This window comes from Mus musculus, chromosome 14 (genome assembly GCF_000001635.26).
Source record: "Mus musculus strain C57BL/6J chromosome 14, GRCm38.p6 C57BL/6J".
NCBI classification, from domain to species: Eukaryota; Metazoa; Chordata; class Mammalia; order Rodentia; family Muridae; genus Mus; species Mus musculus.
In genome coordinates this window covers 34,410,489-34,436,223 of record NC_000080.6, presented here as the reverse complement: position 1 = coordinate 34,436,223, position 25,735 = coordinate 34,410,489, and the positions used below count along the sequence as shown (strand labels likewise).

General features: G+C 39.4%; 1 protein-coding gene across 5 annotated transcripts in view; it reads left to right on the top strand.

Moving 5' to 3' along the window:
- The window catches only part of Bmpr1a (bone morphogenetic protein receptor, type 1A), a 92,276-nt gene extending 67,113 nt beyond the window's left edge, over positions 1-25,163 (top strand). For 4 of the 5 annotated variants that reach the window (XM_006518470.4, XM_006518469.4, XM_030247615.1 and 1 more), the window contains exons 6-13: positions 1,490-1,586; positions 1,746-1,845; positions 6,424-6,568; positions 11,086-11,278; positions 13,367-13,664; positions 20,342-20,517; positions 21,334-21,464; positions 21,555-25,163. In XM_006518470.4, the coding sequence (XP_006518533.1) occupies positions 1,490-1,586; positions 1,746-1,845; positions 6,424-6,568; positions 11,086-11,278; positions 13,367-13,664; positions 20,342-20,517; positions 21,334-21,464; positions 21,555-21,680 (1,266 nt within the window). In that variant the 3' untranslated portion in view covers positions 21,681-25,163. The remainder of the gene's footprint in view (positions 1-1,489; positions 1,587-1,745; positions 1,846-6,423; positions 6,569-11,085; positions 11,279-13,366; positions 13,665-20,341; positions 20,518-21,333; positions 21,465-21,554) is intronic. The other variant, NM_009758.4, reaches the window with a different exon arrangement.
- Positions 25,164-25,735: the final 572 nt, after the last annotated feature.

Genomic DNA, 25,735 nt, shown 5'->3' with positions numbered 1-25,735 from the left:
TCTAGGTGGATTATTTCAGAGTTTGCAACAAAAACCCTATCATATCTCTGTCTTTGTGATAATTTCAAAGGAATTATTTTAAAAATATACTCAGTTAAAATGTAGAATTTAGCTGGGCGTGGTGGCGCATGCCTTTAATCCCAGCACTTGGGAGGCAGAGGCAGGCGGATTTCTGAGTTCGAGGCCAGCCTGGTCTACAAAGTGAGTTCCAGGACAGCCAGGGCTACACAGAGAAACCCTGTCTCGAATAAATAAATAAATAAATAAATAAATAAATAAATAAATAAATAAATGGCAGACTCTGAATTGGTCAGTCTAAATTCTTTAAAAAAAAAAAAATGTAGAATTTATACATTTGGACATTTCTAAATGTTACTGTCTTCCCAGGTGGGATTTAAGCCATAGACTCTCAGTCACCCTTCTTAGGTAACACCTGATTATTTCCATTCTGAATGTCTGATATTTAAAAATAATGTGGTCAATTTTTGCTTACATTCTTGCTACCTTCATAATGCTGTACAGGCTCTTTCTATTCATATTTTAGTTCAGAATGGCATTTGACCCAGGCAGCACTGAAACATCAGCATGCAATCCCTATGTCTGCCTCCATGACTGGAGTCTTTGTACCTGTTTATCTGGTTGGTGTAGCCACCTCTCTTAACCAGTACTCCTCACCCCACTTGACTAAAACCCCCCTGCTTTGTAGTCTGATCTCAAAGTAGTCTCACCCAAATCTTATTTCTGCTGTGATTATATTTTTCATACCAGTTTATGATTCTAATAAAATACTATGTTTTCTAGCAGATAATTACCTTTTAAAGCTAAAAAAGTAGCTAGCTGAGTGGTACTTTAAATATACTAATGTATGAAGTAAAAAAAAAAATCACCAAAGTTCTTCATTCCTTTATAATTTATAATTACTGTCTTTATCTACATATATGATCTTAAGGACAATTATTTTACAATCTTATTTTCATAAAAAAATTTAAAATTTCAGTAAAATTCTTTTGTTATTTTTGTTTTTTGGAACAAGGTTTCTCTATGTAGCCCTGGCTGTCGTGGAACTCACTCTGTAGACCCAGGCTGGCCTCAGTCTCACAGATTCACCTGCCTCTGCCTTTTTTTTTTTTTTTTTTTTTTTTTTTTTTTTTTTTTTTTGGGTTTTTTGGTTTTTCGAGACAGGGTTTCTCTGTATAGCCCTGGCTGTCCTGGAGCTCACTTTGTAGACCAGGCTGGCCTCGAACTCAGAAATCCGCCTGCCTCTGCCTCCCGAGTGCTGGGATTAAAGGCGTGCGCCACCACGCCCGGCATGCCTCTGCCTTTTTGAGTGCTGGGATTAAAGGTGTATGCCACCATACCCAGCTAATATTTTTTGACATGTTTGGAAATCCTTGTCTCTGGGTTATAAATTATATTTACCAATACTAAAGATATTCATATTCAATTTAATATGTCAAGCCTTTTAATTTTTCCATTATTTTTCTTAAAGGATTCACCGAAAGCCCAGCTACGCAGGACAATAGAATGTTGTCGGACCAATTTGTGCAACCAGTATTTGCAGCCTACACTGCCCCCTGTTGTTATAGGTAGGTCAGCCCAGAGAAGTCCAGGTATGATTCTCTATAAGTTCTTGTCTGTAACAATAGCCATACTACCTAGAATTCAGTGCTATGAATTATTTTCTCACCCTCTTTGTACGATGCAGCAGAAAGATACTATACCTTATTGTTGACTTTGGTCCTCAGGTCCGTTCTTTGATGGCAGCATCCGATGGCTGGTTGTGCTCATTTCCATGGCTGTCTGTATAGTTGCTATGATCATCTTCTCCAGCTGCTTTTGCTATAAGTAAGATTCTTATTTTTATACAAATATATTGCTAATTATTCTATATTAGTCTTATCTTTAAAAAAAAACAGGTAAAAACCAATGACTACTGAATGCAATTCAGAAATTCAGAAACCACTAATTTATATTCTCTGGCTTTTCAGCTGTGTTATGGCCTCCCTAGGAGGAAAAATGAACTTAATTACCAATTAATATTTTTTAATACTAATTTATTCTTTCATATTTAAGAATAGTCATGGCTTTCTTATTTGTATAATAGTGAGCTTTGTTATATCTGAATCTCTAAAGCAGATTCCTGGATAACATCACCACTTTTCTAGTTTAATAATTTGGGATTTTTTTCAGTGAGAAAGGGTTATCTATGAAACAAGTTCGTAATCTCGTAAATAAATCTATATATAAAGAATTCTACAATATGATAAAGCTATCAAATTTAAGAACCTGGAGGAAAAGATAAATTCAATAAGTAGATTTGTTACTGGGTTGCTATATAAAAAAAATAAATTTGGGACAATTTCTACACTGGTATAAATTTGAACCAGATATATTCATATGCACAATTTGGAGAACCTTTCTGGGTCTGGAACTTGGAAGCAAGCAAGGAAGTAAATAAAATATGAGTAGTATCAGCTACATAAAACCTTCAGCTGGGCGTGGTGGTGCACGCCTTTAATCTCAGCACTTGGGAGGCAGAGGTAGGCGGATTTCTGAGTTCGAGGCCAGCCTGGTCTACAAAGTGAGTTCCAGGACAGCCAGGGCTATACAGAGAAACCCTATCTCGAAAAACCAAACCAAACCAAAACAAACAAACAAAAAAAAAAAACCCCAACCCTTCAGAAATGTGTGGCAAAAAAAAAAAAAGAAAGAAACCAAAAAACCCACAAGCGGTTAGAAGATGGAGCAAATGAAAACTCCTGGCAGCTGATGCTGCAAGGGAGCTTATATACATGAAAAGAGCATCTACAAATCAAAATGTGTAATTCAGCAACTAGACAAAAGTGAATACAAGTTTTAAAAGAAATAGCATGGCTTTCTGAAGGTCTTTATTTTTTGAGATAGGATCTCACGCTGTAACTAACCCTGGGTAGCTTTGCACTCACTGTGTAGACCAGTTGGCCTGGAACTTACGGAGATGAACATCACCTCTACTTCCCAAGTACTAGAATTAGAAGTAAGTGCAGGCCACATCAGCTAACTTCCTTTTCCTCAGTTATTCTGCACTGTAGTTTCTGAGACAGTTTCTCTCACTAAACCTGGAGCTCACTGTTGTGGGCTAGAAGAGCTTGCCAGTAAGCCTGGGCCCCTCCTGTCTTTGCCTCCCCAGTGCTGGGATTACAGGTTTACCCTAGGTTTTCATGAACCTGGTATTCCGCTTCAGGTCCTTATTATGCTTGTATTCACTGACAGTCATCACCCTAGCTCCTCACATGTTTTACAGAAGATTTTTGTCTTTTTTGGTTTCTCAAGACAGGGTTTCTCTGTGTAGCTGGCCTAGAACTGAGATCTGCCTGCCTCTGCCTCCTGAGTTCTGGAACTAAAGGCGTGGGCCAAACCACCATCCAGCTCAAAGATTTTTTTCTTTAGATAAAAATAGCAGATTGAGCAAGTCAGCCTGAGTTAGAGTGAGATTGTGTTTCACAACAAACAAAAATGTATTCTAAAAACAAACAAAAACCAATTTATCAGTTATGGGGTAAGACATGATCATGAAAATGAAAGATAGTGAACATTTAATTACTGATTAAATAGCCTTGGCCAAGCCTGTATCCTATAAACCAGATAGGATTAGGGAAACATGAGCAGGGTGGGAGAAAAGACCTAAAGAAACTGATGGGAATTAAGTGACATGGCCTCGGCAGATTAAGTTTATGACAGTTAGCTCTGCAAGGCTCTCATAGTAAACACTGACTCCTGGAAATAGAAAACAAAGGAGGTACGCATTAAGATTGCTGTGCTCTTGCCTGAAGAGTGTTTGGCTTCGTGACACAGGGAGGGAGCATAGGTGCAGTCCATGAGAGTCTCAGATGAGAACATATAGGTGAGAGTCTGGGAGATGTCATCAGCTGTATTCATGGAACAGGGTACTAGAGAATAGAGGGCCTCACAGGAGAAAACTTGAGTTCTGCAGATGACCCCATGCAGTATTCAGCATGTTCATTCAAAAAATCTCCCAAGGCTGGAGAAACATTAAATGACTGAAGGAAATAGTATTGGTGCTCACGGAAAGCTAGGAATGGTACCTGTTAACCACCGTCTCTGAGAGTGTGAAATCGTAGGTCGTGGTTAAAGTACTCAGTGCTTACCTCAGTGACAGTAATGATTAGTGCCAGACTAAATGCGGCTGAAGTCCCACCTGAAAAACAAGACCCAACTGAACATGGTGGTGCACACCCTTTATTTCCGGCACTCAGGAGGCAGAAGTAGGTGGATTTCCAAGATAGAGGCCAGCCAGTCCACATAGTAAAAGCTAGTCTTTTTAAAGAAAAAAAACTGAAGGTTTATGCTATTTTTCAGTTTTGTTCTGTGAAAAATAACACAATACTTGTAAGAATTTATCTATTATTCTCACAGTCAGGTGATAGAAACCAGAGGATTAGGAGTTTAGGGTCATCCTCAACTATGTAACAAAAGCTTCACCACCAGCCTGGGCTACATAAAACAACGAACACAGTATCAGTTAGAATATAAAATATTCCCCATCCAATCAATGAACCAAATTGCAAAGTAGGAAAATAAGACCTATAACAAGGAAAATTAAACAATAAAAACCACCAGTTCAGACTCAATACAATTTAAAATTGTCATGCAATATCATTAAAGTAATCATTTTGACTACTCTATGTTATCAGTAATGGGGCAGGGAGTACTGTGTACCCCGTACCCCTGTCTGTCCTGGAACTCACACTGTAGACCAAGCTGGCCTGGAACTCAGAGATTAACCTGCCTCTGCCTCCTGAGTACTGGGATTAAAGTCTATGCCACTACTGCCAGACAGTGTTAACAATAATTTAAGCAGAAACATGGTGAGACTTTTTAAAGAAAGATCCAAATAAAACTTGAGGAAATGAAATTAAAATAGATCAAATAAAAGTGTGCATTAGTTAAGAACAATGACAAATCAGATCCCACTTAAGAGATGAGTGAATATGGAGACACGACAATAGAAGCTATGCAAAAGAATTTATATGAGCATGTATGCATGTGCCACAGTATGCACGTAGAAGTTGTGGGACAACTTTAGGTCTTGGTTCTTCCACCTTATTTGAGACATTGTCTCTTACTGATGCATATATCAAGCTGGCTGGCCAGTGAGATTCCTGGGATTCTTCTATCTCTGCATCCCATCTTGATGTTTTATGTGTATGGATGTTCTGCCTGCATGTATGTCTGTGCACCACATGTATGTAAGTGTTCTTGAAGGCTAGGAGGGTTGTTAGCTGCTGGGATTTGAAGCCCATGTTCTTAATCTCTGAACCATCTCTCTAGCACCAGAGACAAAATTAAATGCAATTGGAAAATGGCAGATTATAGCTTTGACTGGCCTAAAGGTTTCTATGTAGCCCTGGCTGGTCTTGAACTCACTGAGCTCAGCTGGCCATATCTCTCTAGTACTGGGATTAGGGCATATACAGTTTTGGTATAAAGATACAGTTTTTAAGAGTATGTGTGTTGGGCTGGAGAGATGGCTCAGTGGTTAAGAGCACTGATTGCTCTTCCAAAGGTCCTGAGTTCAAATCCCAGCAACCACATGGTGGCTTACAACCATCCTTAAAGAGATCTAATGCCCTCCTCTGGTGTGTCTGAAGACAGCTACAGTGTACTTACATATAATAAATAAATCTTTAAAAAAAAAAAAGAGTATGTGTGTTTATAGCTATATAAGTAACTTTCTATGCTGAGTATCCTTTCAGATTTTTAAAACACACTGTTAAAAGTTACAATTTGAATACTTTTTACAGCTGTAATGCCATATTACATTCTTCAGGAAAGGGGATGTTTGGGGGGTTTGTTTAGCTTTGGATTGGGGGGGGGCGGTAGAATCTTAACTATGTAGCCCAAGCTGGCCTTGAATTCAAGATCTTCTCACCTAATTCTTCCTAGTGCCATCACCTCTGGCCTCTGGGGCAGGAGTGTGTATTGGTGTTGGTGGGGTTTGTTTTTTGTTTGGTCTGGGTTTGTTTTTTGTCGTTTTGTTTTTGAGACAAGATGTCACTTCATATCCAGGCTGGCCCTGTAGCCCAAGCTGCTCTAATCTCCCATTCCTCCTGCTTCCTGCCTCCCAACTGTGGGGTTACAGATGCATGTCACCACACACACTATGCTATTTATGTGTATGTGTAAATGCAGGCATACATACATACATACATACATACATACATATTCACTTGCTAATAGACTATGGCCATCTCTTCATGTTAGTATGACACACAGCATTCTGTCTCATATATTCTATTTCTACTGGACTATAATAGAATTTTTACCTGTGGTGAAGATTGATTAGGCTACAATTCTTCCTGGAGGCTCAGGTTATCACAGTGCTCCAATTTTAAAGTAGATTGTTTTCTGATTTTTTTAAAGGCATTATTGTAAGAGTATCTCAAGCAGGGGTCGTTACAACCGTGATTTGGAACAGGATGAAGCATTTATTCCAGTAGGAGAATCATTGAAAGACCTGATTGACCAGTCCCAAAGCTCTGGGAGTGGATCTGGATTGCCTTTATTGGTAAGCTCAAAGCATCTTACAAATATAAATTTTGTGTTGATAAGGATGTGACGTTGTTGCTAAGTGGGAATCTTAGATATTGCAGATTAGGAAATAATAGATAATTTTTTTCTCAAGATGAAGTTAGTTAAAAATGAGAAATGTGAGCCAAGGAAAATAGGATAGGCAAGATAAAGCCATAAGTAAAAAGTCTAGCAGTTGCATAAGATAATAGGATATGAAGTCCTGTGTAAACGCAGGTAAGCTACATATTTGCATAAGCTTTTTTTTTCTCCCTTCTACTTCAATGCTGAAGTTTGAGCCAAGAACTCAAGAATGCCAAGCAAGCATTCTGCCAATAAACTACATCCTTGGCACTTGGAATTTTGAGACAAGGTCTTGTAGAATTCAGGTTGCCCTTGAACTTGAGATTCTGCTGTCTCTGCTTTGGCTTCCTAAATGCTGGGGTTACAGTCATGAGCCACCAGGGCCAGCTGGGTACTCTAACTATTTTGTAACCAACTAAGCAAAAAAAAAAAAAGGCAGCAAGAGTAAGATTCCTTCTGTCTTTAAGGTTAAACTAATTGGCTAAGGAAGTACACCTTTTAGGTCTAAAAGGGGTTACAGAGTAATTTTAATGGATTGGGTGGGTGGGTGGGTACAAGGATGGAGATGATCAGCTCCTAAGAACAGCACTCTGAGGCAACTCTTCTCATCACAACACTACATTTCCAAGTAGGTTTTTAACTGTTTAATAGCACTACTTGAAAGTAAATGAAGGATCATCTAAAAGTAATATGTGATAGAATTGAGCAGGTGAGAATAGAGCTATCTTTGAATGTGCATAGTATGATTATGTTAAAAAGAAATGCTAGAGTTGCCATACATAAACCTACTTCAACTAATGCGTAATCAGTTTGCAGAGTACAAAGTCATTATTTCAGTTTTACTGAATTTATATTCACTGGCAACTTAAAGGTGCCAGTCTGAAATTTTAAAGTTAAGAAGTAGTATTATTTAAAATAGTACCAAAAAACATGAAATATTTTAGAAATAATCTTAGCAAATATGTACATTGTAAAATTTGTACATTGAAAATTATTAATTGGGCTGGAGAGATGGCTCAGTGGCTAAGAGCATAGACTGCTTTTCCAGAAGTCCAGAGTTCAGTTTCCAGCAACCACAAGGTGGCTCATATCATCTGTATTGGGATCCGATGCCCTCTTCTGGTGTGTCTGAACACAGCGACTATATACTCACATATATAAAGTAAATGAATCTTTTTTAAAAAGGAAAATTAATTGCTAAAATTAATGGAGACCTAAATAGATGGAAGTGTTTTATTCTGTTTATGAGTTCGAGGCAGTAGTATTGCAGTATCAAGTAGCCTCACATTGGAGCATTGTTTCATTTCAATCCAAAAAGAAATCAGACCTTTACAGAAGTAGATGAACAGATTTATTATGAGCTAAGGTTGTTTAAAAAGAGGACACAGGACTAACTGCATGGCTTCTGGACTTACTTTAAAGCTACTATGGTTAGCGTTGCCTGTATAGTGGATAGAGCAGAGCCTAGAAAGGGATGCCTAGACACAAGTTTATGTGTATGGGCATTTGCTTGCCTGTATGTATCTATCTGTATACCAGTTAGGTACCTGGTGCTCACAGAGGCCAGAAGAGGGCGTCCTATCACGTGGATGAAGAGTTACAGATTGCTGTGACTTTCCTTAGGTGCTGAGAATTGAACCTGAACTCTTTAGAAGAACAGCTAGTGCTCTAACCACTGAGCTCTCTCTCTAACCCAATCAATTGATTTTATTGTTTGGAGTTCTTTTTTTGAGATAGGGTCTCTCTGTGTAGACATGGCTGGCCTTGAATTCATAGAGCTCTGCCTGCATCTGCCCTGGAGTGTCCAGACTAAAGGTGTGCACTACTACCTACTGCTTAATTGACTTATAAAAATTTATTATAAAAAGTTATATGAGGACATTGTTTTAAAGTAATGAAGTAATTCAGTGTTGAATAGATTATTAAACAGATAATGTGGGATAAAAACACCTCAGGTATTCACTTGCTAAAAAGTAAATACATTCCTATACCTCACTCAGTATATAAAACTAAGTTGAAATGGGGGTAGACTTAAATGTAAAAGTTAAACTAGAAAAACCTCCAAAAGAATTTTTAAGAAAAATCATTGTGACTTATTACATAAAAAGTATTCACAGCACTGGTTAGGCAGAAGCAGGCAGACCTTTGTGATTTTAAAGACAGCCAGAGCTATAGATAGAGACACCCTGCTTCAAAACGACGACAAAAAAGAACAAGAACTAAAAGATGAGTCCGGGGCTGGTAAAATAGATTTGATAAGTATACAGCCTATACAAAGACAGTTGACAGCTCCATAATAAGATGGGCAGCTCCATATTTTTGACTGGACAGAAGATTTGAATGAAAGAGTAAGAGCGGCACGTGAGCTCGTCTGCACCATCAAGGGCATGAGGTCAAGTGCACCACGGTGCTGAGGATACTGGAGACGTCATACTCAGCTGTCACGTGCAAAGTGACAAAGGTTGATTAACAAGTTAACTGTATACTTTCTTTTTTATATTTATTTAGTTTGATTTTTTTGGGACAGTTTCTTTGTGTAGCCCTGGCCTGGAACTTGCTTTAAAGGCCAGATTAGCCTCAAACTCAAGAGATCTGCTGGCCTCTACCTCTCAAGTGCTGAGATTGAAGGTGTTTGCTTTGTATACAATAAAACAGTTCTGCCATTTACCCTAGGAATGGAAAACTGTATTTACCCAAAAGACCTGAGAGTGACTGTCCATAGTAAATATAGTCTAATAAATAAATAAATTAGAAATAGCCCACCAATTTGGCAAGTGGATAAACAAATCATAACACATTCATCAGTATTTAGAAACAAATCAATAACAGATGATTTCAAAGGCACTTTATGCTTGGGGGGGGAAGCCAGATATAGAAAACTACATAGTTTATCTATTTATGCTACTCTAGGAAATATAAAACTGTAGGGATAAAATGGATAAGTAATGTCAGCAAAGCAGGAAGGAATTAATAATGAAAGTGGGAATTGTTTTAGGAAGTGGAAATACTAAGTCTCAAGTGAGATTTGGGTAATTAGATGACTAGACATTTAACAGAATATACTGTCCAGTCTTAAAAAGGGATACATTTTATTGTATATTTAAATTATATTTGAATAATCCTGGCTTTAAAACATTACAGAGTCTATGCTAAGTGATGCATGATGTAAGCCAGTTCAGCTTTGCATAGCTCCAGCCTCAGATATACCATTCTTTTTTTCATTTAAAATTACTGATAGTCTGAAAATGAATGATGAGTATATACTTCAGGTATTATTCCCAATAACTAATTACCTGTATTCTGAGCCAGAAATAGAATTTAAGTGAAGCTGTGTACAAAAACAAAATTGTAATTCTGACAAGTCAAGTACAGCCGAGGAACGGGAAGGGGAGGGGGAATGAGAATGAATGAGTAAAGATGTTGAAGCTGGACAAACGGCACTCTACAGAAAATGAGGCCTGCAGTGAGATCCACGAGGAATAAACACGTGTGTCACAGGCAGCCGGTGTGGAACTTCAGAACCGGCTTAGAGGTTCAGCAGGGGAGCCAGCTGCTTCCATACCCTCATGAAGACCAGCCCTCCTCTATCTGGGGAAGGTTCAAGAGGGATAAATGTTTAGACATGCAGCTCAGCTGAATCGACCCTGGCAGTTAACCTGTTGATAGATGTCATAGCTAGATCAGCCTCACAGTCAAACTATTGTAAGAGCCAGAAGTGGTGGATGCCTCCAAGAAAACCATATCTTCAGACACAATAGGACTGATAAACGTATGAATTCAGAAACTGACCACAGGCACAGCTAAGACCAAAACCTCAGCACAGAGGAAAGTAAACATATCTCACCTCTAACCAAAAAAGGACTGGGAGGAATTTGGGGAGGAAAAAGAATGATCAAAATATACTGTATAAAAAATTAAATTAAAAAAAAAGAGAGTTGAAATTGTTGAAGAGAGTGTGGGTAAGTAGTAAAAGCTGGGACTGTGTCGGATCAGCTAGGATCTTAGAGGCTGCGTTTAGTAAATCACCTGTAACTCAGAGGCTAAAGCCAAAAGCATTTAGTATTTCTCATGATTATGAGTCTGTTAGGAAGTTTGTTAAGCTACATAGCTAGTCCATGGGGTGACAGTTGATATGGTGCTTCATGAGAGAAGACAGAAAGGCAGGTTATGGTACAGAGTCTGTGAGGACCACTTGTTACACATTGGCTACTCTGCAGCCCAAAAGAAGTCAACCAAAACCCACGAGTGTGGGCAAGCAGAGTTCCCAGCGGTGGCCGACTAGCCCGTGTGTGGTTCCAGAATACATGTTCATTGCTGCTTTTATATACCATAAACCTTGGAGCTATTTGGTTATGCCAGGCTTTTAATGGATGGCTTTAATAGATTCTTTTCATAAAGAGCTCAAACCCATATACTTTGTTTTCTGTATAGGTTCAGCGAACTATTGCCAAACAGATTCAGATGGTTCGGCAGGTTGGTAAAGGCCGCTATGGAGAAGTATGGATGGGTAAATGGCGTGGTGAAAAAGTGGCTGTCAAAGTGTTTTTTACCACTGAAGAAGCTAGCTGGTTTAGAGAAACAGAAATCTACCAGACGGTGTTAATGCGTCATGAAAATATACTTGGTGAGTTTCTTACGCTTTGGTAAGGTCCTCACTCTGGCAAGGTTCTCAGGGTATGCAGGATAGCCTGCCGTGTGCATGTGGATTCAAATGGTTGTGTAGCTAAAAATCTAGTAGACTTTACAGTGAACTATACACAACTCTTTCCTGGATGCCAAGAAAGCATCTTACGACTCTAAACAACATTGAGTTTCAAAAGGAGAGTAAGAGCTGCTTTGTTGAACTCAGGTAATAACGGAAGCCAAGTGTTGGGCAGAGAACTTCAGTGCTTTTCTCGGGTAGTTTTAACTGCATGGAGCTTTTTCCTTTCGTCATTAGAGACTCTCAATGTGTGACTCTATTGTATTTTATACCCAATATATGTTCCTCTCACCACCTCATTATATAGGAACGAAGTACTGTAGGTATCTGATGAGTGGAGTGTAAATAGATCTTGCTTTTCTGAGTTTTCTTTTCAGCTGCTATTTCATTATCTCTTAATTTGTAAAGTGCATTGCCTATTGCCATGTACAGACATTTATATTCATTTCCTGTTGCTACTAGAAAGTATCATAAACTGAGTGGTTTAAAAACATCAGAAGTATGAGTGGGTGTGATGGTACACACCTTTAGTCCTAGCACTCAGGTGGATCTCTAAGTTCAGAGATAGCCTGGTCTCCAGGATGAGTTCCAGGATACCCATCACTACACAAGAAACAAAAAACAGAAATGTATCTGGGAGGGAGGAACGGACAGACGGAGGGCGGGGGAAAGAGAATGAATTGAGATGGGGAGATGGTTTACTTGTTGAAGGGGTTGCCTAGTTGGTGAAAACCTAAGTTTAGAATGTATGTAAAGAGTGAAGTTTGATGGTGTGATATGGAAGGTTGGAGACATGTAGAATCCTGGAGCTCTGACCAGCTCTTGCCTACCTGGCAAGGTTCCAGGCCAGTGAGACACTTAGGTCTCCAGGGGTGTGAAGCAGCAGAGGACCGACACCTTAGGTTGTCCCCTGACCTCCACATCTACTCACACTTCCATGCGTACATGGACCTGTGCATACATAAAAGGAGATCACCCCTCAGTTTTAGGGTCCAGAATTTTAAAATGAAGCTGTTGGCAGGGCCATGCCCTCTCTGCAAGTTTCTTCCTGGCTATAGGGGTCGTTAGTGTTCTTTGACTTACAGACAGCCCTCCTCTCAATATTTCATACGACCTTCTGGCCACATTCCCATCATACCAAGGGACACTGATGAGGGAATTGTGCCCAGTCTTACCATGGAAATGTAATTTTATCTACGAAGATCCCTCTTCTGATGTGACTTAAAATATCTATTTTTCAACTTGCAATTGAAAGCTTTTATTTTGAGGATTCAGGGTTTTGGGGTTGTTTTTTTCCCTTGTAATTGACAGTCTTACTCTGTAGCTTGGGCAGCCTCAACTTGTGCGGTCTTCCCGCCTCGTCTCCTGAATACTGGGGTTACAAGCTTGTGCTCCACTCGCTGATACAGAACCTTTTCAAGAGAGAGTCATGTAGGTAAATAGCACGTGCAGGATCTTATATAATATATGATTTTTTTCTTAGTCATATGATTATCACTGTTGTGATTAATGGTAGGATTATCATAAATCAGCTCTATGTGGTACACATGCTTGTAATCAATCTCAGCACTGAAGAGGCGGAGTCAGGATGACCACAAGTTTGAATACAGCCTGGACTACATAGCAAAAGCCTGTCTTTAAAAATACTGTAAATTTGGACTGGAAAGATGGCTCAGTGATTAAGACCACATACTGTCCTCGCCGAGGGCCTGAGCGTGATTCCTAGCACCCATATCAGGCAGCTCACCACTGCCTGTAACTCCAGCTCTAAGGGATTCAACACCCCTCTGATCTCCTTCACAAACCCACACACACAAAATAAAAATACTGTACGTTTATTGTAAACCTAAATCATAGAAAATGAGTTCTTGGTGATACTTTGAAAACAATTTGCTAGTCAAATTAGGATAATATTTTTTATACATAGTTCATTCCCAATACCCTAATGTGCATCTGTAACTGCCTAGTGTCTCTGCAAACAACTAACCTTTTAACTCATTAACTAAACAGGTTTTATAGCTGCAGACATTAAAGGCACTGGTTCCTGGACTCAGCTGTATTTGATTACTGATTACCATGAAAATGGATCTCTCTATGACTTCCTGAAATGTGCCACACTAGACACCAGAGCCCTACTCAAGTTAGCTTATTCTGCTGCTTGTGGTCTGTGCCACCTCCACACAGAAATTTATGGTACCCAAGGGAAGCCTGCAATTGCTCATCGAGACCTGAAGAGCAAAAACATCCTTATTAAGAAAAATGGAAGTTGCTGTATTGCTGACCTGGGCCTAGCTGTTAAATTCAACAGGTAAATGGTTCTTTGTCCACTGTTTGGAAATTATTTTGTTATCTAACAGGTACTCAGGGTTGTTTCTTTTTCTTTTTTTTTTTTTACAAAACTGCATTTTATGATTATTACAGATTGAACCCAGGATCTTATGTCTGCTAAGCACACACTCTACTACTAAATGACATTTCCAGCCTCTACATAATTGTTGATTTCCTTTTTTATGCTTTTAGTTTATCTTTACTTGCTCTTTTTGCAGATATAGTTGTCCATGTTAAATATAAAATAACCTGTAGCCTAAATAATGAGCATTAAGTTTGCTTCCATTTCATCTGTATTTTAAAGAAAGTTATAAAGCTGCTTAGTGGTGGCTCACACCTGTAGTCCTAGCAGTTGGTAGGCAGAAGCAGTTGAATCTGTGAGTTCAAGGCCAGCCTGATCTACAGAGTGAGTTCTAGGACAGCCGGGGCTACACAGAGAACACTGCCTCCAAAAAACAAAGCAAAAACACCACAGCAAAAATAGTTATCATGAACATTATTGAATCTTATACATGTCACTCTGTTCTTGAGCACTTGCATAAATATTTTTGACTGGGGTTCAGGAGTCGTCCCATAAGCCACATGCGTGAACACTGATCTCTGTCAGACAGGGAGAGTTTATTGACTGCACACCCCAAGAGTAATTGATCACAGTTCAGAGCTGAAGCTAAGACCCCTAATAGTTCTCAGGGCCAGCTTTTAAAGGCTGGCCCTTTAAAAAAAAACCACAATGAGCTCATATACAGGTGCTGGAAGCACTGCCCAGTGGTCAGCCCTGACTCAAGGTATTCTAGATATAAGCGCTTATATTAACCTTTAATTTAATGGGTCCTAAGTGAAGCTTATGGTTGTGGAATTCCTTGTTTGTTTGTTTGTTTGTTTGTTTGTTTGTTTTTCCAGACAGGGTTTCTCTGTATAGCCTTGGCTGTCCTGGAACTCACTTTGTAGACCAGGCTGGCCTCGAACTCAGAAATCTGCCTGCCTCTGCCTCCCAAGTGCTGGGATTAAAGGCATGTGCCACCACGCCCAGATTTTTTTCTTTAATAATTTATTTGATTTTATGTGCATTGGTATGAGGCTGTCAGATCCCTTAGAACTGAAGTTACAGACAGTTGTGAGTTGCCATGTGGGTGCTGGAAATTGAATCTGGGTCCTTTGGAAGAGCAGTCTTTTTAAACCTCTGAGCCATCTCTCCAACCGCCCTGGAGTTTCTTAAGATTAACAAACCTCATAACATCTAGAACATAACAGAGTTTGTGGTCAGCCTGACCCTGCTCTGAGTCAAGTTTCTTTTCTACATCAGTGACTGGCAGGCATTTTATAGCAACAATATGAAATAGCTGGCAGACATGGAGCAAAATGACTATAAATGGACAAGCCTCATCAATTTTTATTCATAATAGATTTCTAGATAAAGGAGGCTACTGGAAGAGGTTCTATATATTAACTTAATGGCATATTGTGTATATATACTGCTTCAGAACAGTTTTGTGTGTGAATTTACACTCCTGTAAATAGGGGAAATAATTAGGTACTTTCTTTTGATGTTGTCAGTTTTCTAAAACAATTTCAACTATAAAAATTTCAAGTGGCTGTGGCTCAAGACAGTGCATGCAGTCAGAAAGAAGAGAGAAATACTTGTCTTGCTTTTCCCTTTTCATTAAGTCTGGGCTCCAGTTGATGGGTGGTGCTGCTCATATCCAAGTTAGGTCAGTCCTCTCATACCGAAACACCTGGAAATACCCTCAACGACACACACAGTCCCGTGTGTGAAATGATCCCCGCTCTGTTCAGTAGACAGTTAAATTCTGTGAATCCACCTCTTGCCAACTTGACACCCGAACTTGACATTTAAGCTGTAGTATTCCACCCTTGATTGTTAACATTCATGACTTATCTTATGGTAATCATACAAAATGAACCTAGCTCTCTATAAGAGTCCTTGAAGTCTTAACAGTTCTAATGTTGCTCAAAACGAAGATTGAATGCAAGGTTTGATGGCACAGACCGCTAATCCCAGCATTTGGGTGGCAGAGGTGTGTGGATCCTCTTGAGTTTAAGGACATCCAGAGCTATGTAATAGACCTTGTCTCCAAAAAACAAAATCATATAAACAAACCAGCAACAAGAACAAAAGCCCAAGGTCAGAATTTCTCATACATTTGGCACAATTCCTTAACTGTTAGCCCTATACGAGATCAAAACTAAGGTAGATATTTCTAATACACTGTGCCACAGAGTAGCCATTTGGAAACTTGACTAGAGCATGACTGAAACCCAGAACAAGCATAGGCCTTGCAGCTCCATGTCTAGTACCTGACTCAGGATAGCATCATCTGGGCTCTGGGGAACCTAGGTAGCCCATCCACTGTTTTGCTACCTGCAGTAAAGGTGCCCTCTCTTAAGCTAGCTCTGTTTCGTACTTGTAGCTTTTCTTTATTGGACATCCATAGTCCTAGCATCTCCTGCTTCCTGGATGTCTTATTTTAGGGACTTTTAACTCTGCTACATAGTCCATTGAGGAGCCTGGATAAAGCCTCTGTGGCTGTGTCACCTTTGCGTGTGCTCTTCCTGCAGAACCACATGGCAATTCTAATCAATCTGCTTTCTCATTATGTAGTCAGTTTCGCTCCTTTCTGCTTCGTCTATAGGGGCCTGTCTGTGCCTTGACAGCGCACACTGGGCAGGGATAAATCAAAAATGTTTCTAAAACCATTCTTTTCTAATTAAAGAGATGATTCTATAGTTAACTGCAATTTCTAGTTAAGAGATTTAAAATTCATAAATGTATATATAAACATATAGTGATATATATACATATATAGTTCATAAATATATAGTGACATATGTTATAATTTATTTGCACAGTTTCTAAAGACAAAAATCTTATCACTGTCAGTAGCTCTCTGACTCAAAGAAACTTGACAAGTCCTGGTTTTAATTAACCTAAGTGAGCCCATTCCTTTACACTAAGTGCAAATCAGTGCACTGAAAGGTAATGATTTGTGGGATAATAAAGACAGTTCATGGAAATATAATCACATGATTGAGACGCCTTGGCAACTTAGAATTTGGCTGCCATAAAGGAATGAACAGAATACCACAGTATGACTTAGTGGCCTATACTTCAACTCATTCTTTGCATGTAGATTCTACCTTTGTGTGTGTTTGTAGTGGTTCAGCAAAAACCATGAAAATAATTTTGTAGTATCAGAATGTTATTCAACTTTGTCTTTTGTTTTTTTGTTTTTCGAGACAGGGTTTTCTCTGTATAGCCCTGGCTGTCCTGGAACTCACTCTGTAGACCAGGCTGGCCTCGAACTCAGAAATCCACCTGCCTCTGCCTCCCAACTTCTGGGATTAAAGGCGCACGCACGCCACCACTGCCGGGCTTCAACTTTGTCTTATTAAATACCTGTGTTGTGTATAATGGTGAACAGTTAACAGTAGTTTTATACTCCTTTAGAAAATAGGTAATATCCACCCAGATGGCTGCATAAGTAAAGGCATTTGCCACCAAGCCTGATAACTCTTCCATCCCTGGAACCCAAAATGGAAAAAAAAATGAATCCTGCAAGTAGTCCTCTACACATGTATCCTCTTGCACACAAGAAAGAAAGAATGAATGAACCATGCCACAGTTAGAATGTCATGTTGTCTTCAAATTTCCTCCACCAAACAATGTAGTACTTAGGGTTAGAGAGATGACTCAGCTGTTTAGAGCTGTTCTCAGCACCCATATGAGTGGCTCGCAGTCACCTTTATAACTTCAGCTCCAGGGGATCCACGGTCCTCTTCTGCCCTTGGCAGATATCAGTACTGACATAGCATACATAGGAACACATAAAAATAAATCTTTTTTAAAAAGCAAAAAATTTTAGTTAGTTGTGTGGCAGGTGCGCGTGTGTGTGTGTGTGTGTGTGTGTGTGTGTGTGCATGTTCATGAGTGCCTATATATGAGGGTGTCTTGTTTTTCAAATCATAATTCTCTGTGTAGCCCTGACTGTCCTGGAATTGACTCTGTAGACCACTAGGCTGGCCTCAAATTCATATCCCCCACTTCTGCCTCCCAGGTGCTGGGATTAAAATTGTGTACCACCACACCTGGCTTTATTTTTATGTTTATGGATATTTTGCATGCATAGATGTCTATGTATCACAGTCAAGCAGTTCCTGCACAGGCCAGGAGATGACAGCAGATCCTCTGGAGCTGGGACTACAGGTGGTAGTAAGCCACTGTGTGGGTGCTAGAAATTACACCCAGGTCCACTGAAAACGCATCAAGTACATTTAACGGCTAAGCTATCTTTCCAGTTCTTACTCCATTGGTCTTAATTCATCCTCACATGAGTTTTCAGGACAGATGAAGAATGCGGCCTTATTCGGGCCAAGATAGAACACAAGTAGCCTCTAGCCTAATTCTTAATAGTCCTTTTTCTCTGAAACTTCATGAGCCAGGCCTCCACTTTCTACATTTCTCTTGGCATTCTATTCTTCCAAACTCCCATCAGTAGGCCCAGTACGCTCTGCTTTCATCGTTTGTAGGCTTCTCTAGCATGCAAATCTAAACTCTTCCACATTGTTCCCATAAGTCAGTACTAAAGGCATATCAACCACATTGTCAAGTTTATCATAGAAACAACCCCCCCCCCCTGTATGCTGTAGACTGACACGCATGCAGAAGCTGGAGGAGGACCTCCAATATCCTATTTTTATCATTCTGTTATTCCCTTGAGAAAGCGTCTCTCATTATACTAGGAACTAGCCTGGTGGCTGGAAGCCCCAACGAACCTCGTCTCTCTTATCCTCCATAGCTCTGGGGTTACTGATTGACACATGGACATACTCAGCTTGATTGCTAGGGATTAAACTCAGGCCCTCGGATTTGTGTAACAGGTGTTCTTATCCAGTGAGCCTGCCCTTAACCAACTTCATACATATGTTCTGTTGCTGTGACAGATGTCACAGCTTTTAAGGAAGGAATGGACTTGTTCTGCTTGTTTCTGGGTGTAGTCCATCATGAAAGGGAAAACAGTGTGGGGAGTGAGGTCACATTGCACCATAGTAAAAAGGCAGAAAGAGTTGAATGTCAAGTGGGGGTTCCTTTGGCTTCTCCTTTTTCCATTTTTATTTAGGAATCATTCAGGGTGGTCTGTCCTTCTCTAGTAAACTTCTCTGAAATGCCCTCAGAGACAGCGCACTCCTACCCTTATCCCCAGCTCTGTTTTTTTTTTTTTTTTTTTTTTTAGTTGCTTCCAAATCTAGTCAAAATGACAATGGAAAAATAACCATCAGAGATGTTTTATAACAAAATACAATACCTTGTATCGGTTCCACTGGAAAGTGGTTTCCAGACCCTCCCAGTCAGTAACAAAACATTCATGTCTTCAAGTCTAAAAATCAGTGCAAACCTCAGAAAACTAAAAAGTCAGCCAAGTGTGGTGGTGCACGCCTTTAATCCCAGCTCTTGGGAGGCAGGGGCAGGCAGATTTCTGAGTTCGAGGCCAGCCTGGTCTACAAAGTGAGTTCCAGGACAGCCAGGGCTACACAGAGAAACCCTGTCTCAAAAAAACAAACAAAAAAAGAAAAAGAAAGAAAGAAAGCAAGCAAGCAAGAAAGAGAAAACTTAAAAAGTCATTTATTACTGATTGACTATTTTATAGATATTACTTTGTTTATAATATAAGTAAATTAAATTGGATCCATGAGAAATAAATTTTTTTTGAGAAATCAATTTTAATTCTACATCTTTTTTGTTTTTTGGGTTTTTTGGTTTTTTTGGTTTTTTTTTTGAGAAATAAATTTTAATTCTGCATCTTTTTTTGTTTTTTTGTTTTTTTGGGTTTTGTTGTTGTTGTTGTTGTTGTTGTTGTTGTTTTGGTTTTTCGAGACAGGGTTTCTCTGTATTGCCCTGGCTGTCCTGGAACTCATTTTGTAGACCAGGTTGGCCTCGAACTCAGAAATCCGCCTGCCTCTGCCTCCCAAGTGCTGGGATTAAAGACGTGTTCCACTACTGCCCGGCTTAATTCTGCATCTTTAATGTTAAGATGATTGTATAAGAATGGTAAAAATAAATTATTTTTCTTTTATTTTTATACTCCTTTCTCAGATATAATTGTCTGCAATTGTACTTTTCTTATATAAAATATTGTCATCTTTTTTAAAGATAGGATCATATGTAGCCCAGGCTGGACTAGAACCAACTATTCAGCCAAGATTGACCTTGAAATTCTGATCATCCTGTCCCTACATCATCAGTGCTTAGTGTTAGGATGCCAGGCATGGATCACCATGCTGGATTTATGTGGTGCTGAGAATGGAACTCTGGGCCTCCTGTATATGTACAAAAAACCACTGTGCCAGCTGAGCCACACCCTAGGCCAGTGTTGTTATCTTTTGATGAAAACAGAGCTTCTTTGGTGACAGAGCCTCAGCTGAATTTATGAAAGGTATTTGTGTTAATCCAGTTTAGTGTGAAAAAGTTAGTGATTTGTTGCAGACATGGTACCAAGGCTCAGAACAGTTGTCCCAGATCCTGCTTGGGATATTAGTGTACGCAGCATATAAAAACTATAAAGGTGTTTAACTTCATAAGAATGTACAGAGATGAAATATTGTTTGGTCCTCAACCTGACTGTTGTCTTCCCCCTGTCTTAGTGATACAAATGAAGTTGACATACCCTTGAATACCAGGGTGGGCACCAAGCGGTACATGGCTCCAGAAGTGCTGGATGAAAGCCTGAATAAAAACCATTTCCAGCCCTACATCATGGCTGACATCTATAGCTTTGGTTTGATCATTTGGGAAATGGCTCGTCGTTGTATTACAGGAGGTAGGAATTTGAAAAGTGTTTCTGATTGTATTTACTTGTCATTTAAAAAATAATTACCTAATTTGTGTCACCTGGGTCAGGGTTTCTCAGGACCACTCTCAGATCCTCTGGTTTCATCAGAATGGTTGTCTAAGGGGAAAAGTGTCAAGAGCAAAGCTCAGAAAATCCAAGACAGGTGTCCAACAGCCTTCTCCAGTGTATTCAGAGGTCATGCTTCGTTCCTCCCTCAGTCGGCTGTGACCGAGACTCGGTCTGCTGAGCACGCACGTTTGCGTTTGTGCTGTGGCATGGGCTAGAGCCCCATCCTCTCAAGGAAGTAGGTTCAGCAGAGCAGCGGGGTTTGCACCGACCGCCAGCCAGAGACAGTGCTCGGGGACTCCCAGGTCCCTGCTTTGTGAGCTTGCCCAGTCTCTCTCCCAGCAGAGAGCCATAGATATTCTCTAGTAGGAACAAAGAAGTAAATTTGCACTAAAAGTTTTTTTTAATTAAAAATAATCTTATTTCTACTCATTTCCTTTGTTTTTAAGTGTTTCGTTTCTTGTAGCCCAGGCTGGCTTCAGTTCACAGTCCTCTTGCCTCAGAGTGTTCTACCCTCAAAAGAAACACTGTCATTGCGATAGACTTTCATTCTGTCAGAGGTAGGGAAAGTAATGGGTCATAAATAATAGAGAAACATATTTACTATTATTCAGATTGTGTTTCTTCTTTATATAGGAACCATTCTTAGTTCCACAATTCAGTGAGAAATGCTGTATGTCAACTGAGAGTAGTCCTACTACCATGGATTTGCTCACTGTGTTTTCTCACTCCCTGCAGGAATCGTGGAGGAATATCAATTACCATATTACAACATGGTGCCCAGTGACCCATCCTATGAGGACATGCGTGAGGTTGTGTGTGTGAAACGCTTGCGGCCAATCGTGTCTAACCGCTGGAACAGCGATGAAGTAAGTTGGAGCCAAGTCCCTGTAAAGTGATGAGTGAGTGCCGAGTTACTCTGTGCTCACCACACTCTGTTTGCATTTATTTCTCTTTAGTGTCTTCGAGCAGTTTTGAAGCTAATGTCAGAATGTTGGGCCCATAATCCAGCCTCCAGACTCACAGCTTTGAGAATCAAGAAGACACTTGCAAAAATGGTTGAATCCCAGGATGTAAAGATTTGACAATTAAACAATTTTGAGGGAGAATTTAGACTGCAAGAACTTCTTCACCCAAGGAATGGGTGGGATTAGCATGGAATAGGATGTTGACTTGGTTTCCAGACTCCTTCCTCTACATCTTCACAGGCTGCTAACAGTAAACCTTACCGTACTCTACAGAATACAAGATTGGAACTTGGAACTTCAAACATGTCATTCTTTATATATGGACAGCTTTGTTTTAAATGTGGGGTTTTTTTGTTTTGCTTTTTTTGTTTTGTTTTGGTTTTGATGCTTTTTTGGTTTTTATGAACTGCATCAAGACTCCAATCCTGATAAGAAGTCTCTGGTCAACCTCTGGGTACTCACTATCCTGTCCATAAAGTGGTGCTTTCTGTGAAAGCCTTAAGAAAATTAATGAGCTCAGCAGAGATGGAAAAAGGCATATTTGCCTTCTACCAGAGAAAACATCTGTCTGTGTTCTGTCTTTGTAAACAGCCTATAGATTATGATCTCTTTGGGATACTGCCTGGTTTATGATGGTGCACCATACCTTTGATATGCATACCAGAATTCTCTGCTGCCCTAGGGCTTAGAAGACAAGAATGTAAAGGTTGCACAGGAAGGTATTTGTGGCCAGTGGTTTAAATATGCAATATCTAGTTGACAATCGCCAATTTCATAAAAGCCATCCACCTTGTAACTGTAGTAACTTCTCCACTGACTTTATTTTTAGCATAATAGTTGTGAAGGCCAAACTCCATGTAAAGTGTCCATAGACTTGGACTGTTTTCCCCCAGTCACCATTTTGTTCTCCTTTTGGTAATTATTTTTGTTATAAAAAGCCACCTATCCAGAATTGGAGCTCTCTGTCTTGAACCATACTTTGAAAGAAACGCCTCTTCCGTACTGCATCTGATCACAATGTGCATACCTATGATCAAATTCTGGAGTCTTTGTTCTCGGTACCTCCTAAAAAGGAAAGTTGATTCTTGTGTAACATGCTTTTATTTTCAGAACCTGCACAGCTGTCATTCTAGCCATGTTTTACCTACACACTCAGTTCTATACAAGACAGCCCATACACTCTGTCTCACATCTGATCCTTGGTGGGAAGTGTTTTAAAGTAGAACTATGTATGAATTTCAGAATTCATGCATTTTAAAACTTCACTAAGATATTGTCTCATATCTTTATGAGAATGTCAGCTGACTTTTCAACTAACAGTAAATGTATTTTAGATATCTAAATCTTTTGAAATTTGGTTTTACAATTTCTGGTCCCTAATTGTGAAGACAAGAGGCAGAAGTACCCAGTCACTACCCATATTTACACTGAACGTTATTAAATAAAATGATGTGTATTTTATTATAAAATAAATATAGGCCTTGTTATCTCAAAAAACAGATCTGGTTCAAACTTATTATACCAATATCATACTATTTAAATGTTCTAAGTAAACAAGCCATGTGAGCATCAAGTGGCATTGGCTCTTTGGATGAAACATAAACTTAAGGTGATTGTATCAACACATAGAGTGACTGAAATTAAATGGGAGGCAGGTAGAGCATATGTCCATCTGTCCACCTACAGGCATGACTAAACTACAGCTCATATTCCACAAATTTGAGATTTGTCTTGCCTGGTTTGTTTAGTGAGTCTCATCTGATGTACCTAAAGCCTGAGAGTACTGAGGTCTGATTTTATATCTTTCCTGAATAAACTAAATCTTTTTTGTCACTTATCATCTTAATGATATACCTAAGGAATAATTCTTTGGCATGTTTCAGTTGTGTGTGGCAGCCACTGTAATGACTCTTCTCTAAGAAAGGCTGTCAGGAGTTAATTATAAGGCAGGCAGTGAGCGCTCTAGTCACTGCCTTCCCACGCTGCCATCACTGCATTCATGGGAATCAGTGACGTTCTCGAAATGGCAAACGCTGCTGCTTTTCCTTATTTGGAATCCTAAAATCAAAAGTTGCATTAAACTTACTGTGTTCTCTTCTCCCTCTCAGCCATAAATGTAAAATTCAGTAAGTAAAAATATTTAAAGAGTGTATCAGCCCTTTGGCCAGTGAGATAGCTCAGTAGATAAAGGCATTTGCTGCCAAGTCCTCAACCTCAATTCAGACTCTGGGGGACACATGGCGAAGGGAGGAGCCAACTACCCCATCATTGTCCTCTGACTTCCACACACTCCATGGCTTGCGCCCCTCCCCACAGACACACACCATGTACTCCACAAAAGTAGTTTAAAGGAAAAAAAGAATAGAACCCACTGTGTAATGGAATAAGTATTATGTAGTTACTTAACAACTTGTAAAAATCTGGAAACTATGATTTGGTTCCCCTTTGAATCTAGAGTTTAAAAAACAGATGGCTAAAATCAGCCATCATTTAAATAATTAAAAATAAAAGCCCCAAACCCCAAACTGCCTAAATAAATACCAAGTAATCCAGGAAGCCGTCATGTGTGGTTTGTATGACCAGTAGTTCTCTGGTACAGAGCATGTTAAGATTTGCCCCAGCCTGATTCTCTGAGGTCTCTGCATTACTGAGTACTGTTCTGAGTATAAAATCTGAACTGATTTCTCTAGAAATACTGTAACAAAAAGGTATTTTAGTCAGCATGTTATGTTAACCCTTCCACTGTCTAGAAACTTGAATAAGCACATAAAGACACCTTTTGCTGTCATCATCTGTTGTCCTGGAATGTGCCAGTTTTAATTTATTCATTCTAATGATATTCAATTTGCTTTTCTTTTTTAGATGTTTTTCTTGTTTAGAGTAAAAGGACGAATTTTTCAAGAACCTTGCATCTCTGATTTGGCCTAAGGTCAAATTGGATATTGAGTAGTCTATTCCAGGGCAGATTTCCTAAGCAATACTTGTCTTTTCAGCTATGTATTGTTTTGAAATGTTTCCATTTCAACAGAGGTGTAAGTCATGTGAAAAGAAAGGTGGTGTAGCCCTTGTGGTAATGACACAAGTTGACTTGCGTCAGATGTTAAGCAGGGACAGTTCTCCCACCTCCTGGCTGTAAGGAGTGGAAACTAGGCAAGCAGTGTATCAGTCCACAGAGGACAGGAAGGGTCATCCCATAAAGAAAGCCTGTGAGTATGGCTTTGGCAAAAAATTAGACATAATACTGTCCTTTTAGGTTGTGCTCTGTTCTTTCCTTTCAGTGGAATTATTTAAGCTCTTTAGTGGCCTTTGTTTTTCCCACTTAAAAACTAAAATGTAGCATATATTGTATAAAATGGAAATATTAATAGCTTAGGGAAACTGTACATAAGGCATTGACAGGTTTAAAAAAAGCATTTTTATTATGCAGTTGTAAAACACCAAAAATATAGATTCATCTTGATATGTAACACTAAGTGTATTTTGTACAGCATCTGATTTGAAAGGTGCCTTATGAAGTTTACCATTAATTGCTTTGTTCTATATACAGATTATGTCCAATGTATCATTTTTCAGTAAATAACCTTATTTTAGTATACTTCAGTGATGTGTTTTGTGATGCTGTTCTTGGATTTATTGTGTATCAGACGTCAACTGTTGAGATTTTGTACGTAATGTAAGTGTGCATCCCTACGCTGCTGCGCTTGCATTTCGGCTTCTGGAAAGTCCTGGAGCATGGCCAGGTAAGTGACGCATGCTTTTCCTTCATGTAGATGCCCAACCCACCTTAATGAGGGGATTGTTTTTTCCTTTTATACAAAGAAAAAAAAAAGCCACATTGTTTTCTGGTTATAAAAATGTGTGTTTATGACAGAACATTGGGAAACAAGAAAAGAATAAGCAAATAAACTGCTCCATTTTATTGCCAGATACCACTATTGACATTGGAAAGTTTCTCCTTTTTTTTTTTTCCCCCGTAACATTAAGATTGTGGTATTCCATTATGTGTAAGTTGAAAACACCATATATTGACTGGGCATGGTGGTGCACACCTTTGATCCCAGCACTTGGGAAGCAGAGGCAGGCAGATCTCTGAATAGCAGAGGCTAGCCTGGTCTACAAAGTGAATTCCAGGAGAAGCCAGAGATAGACAGAAAAACCCTGTCTTGGAAAAG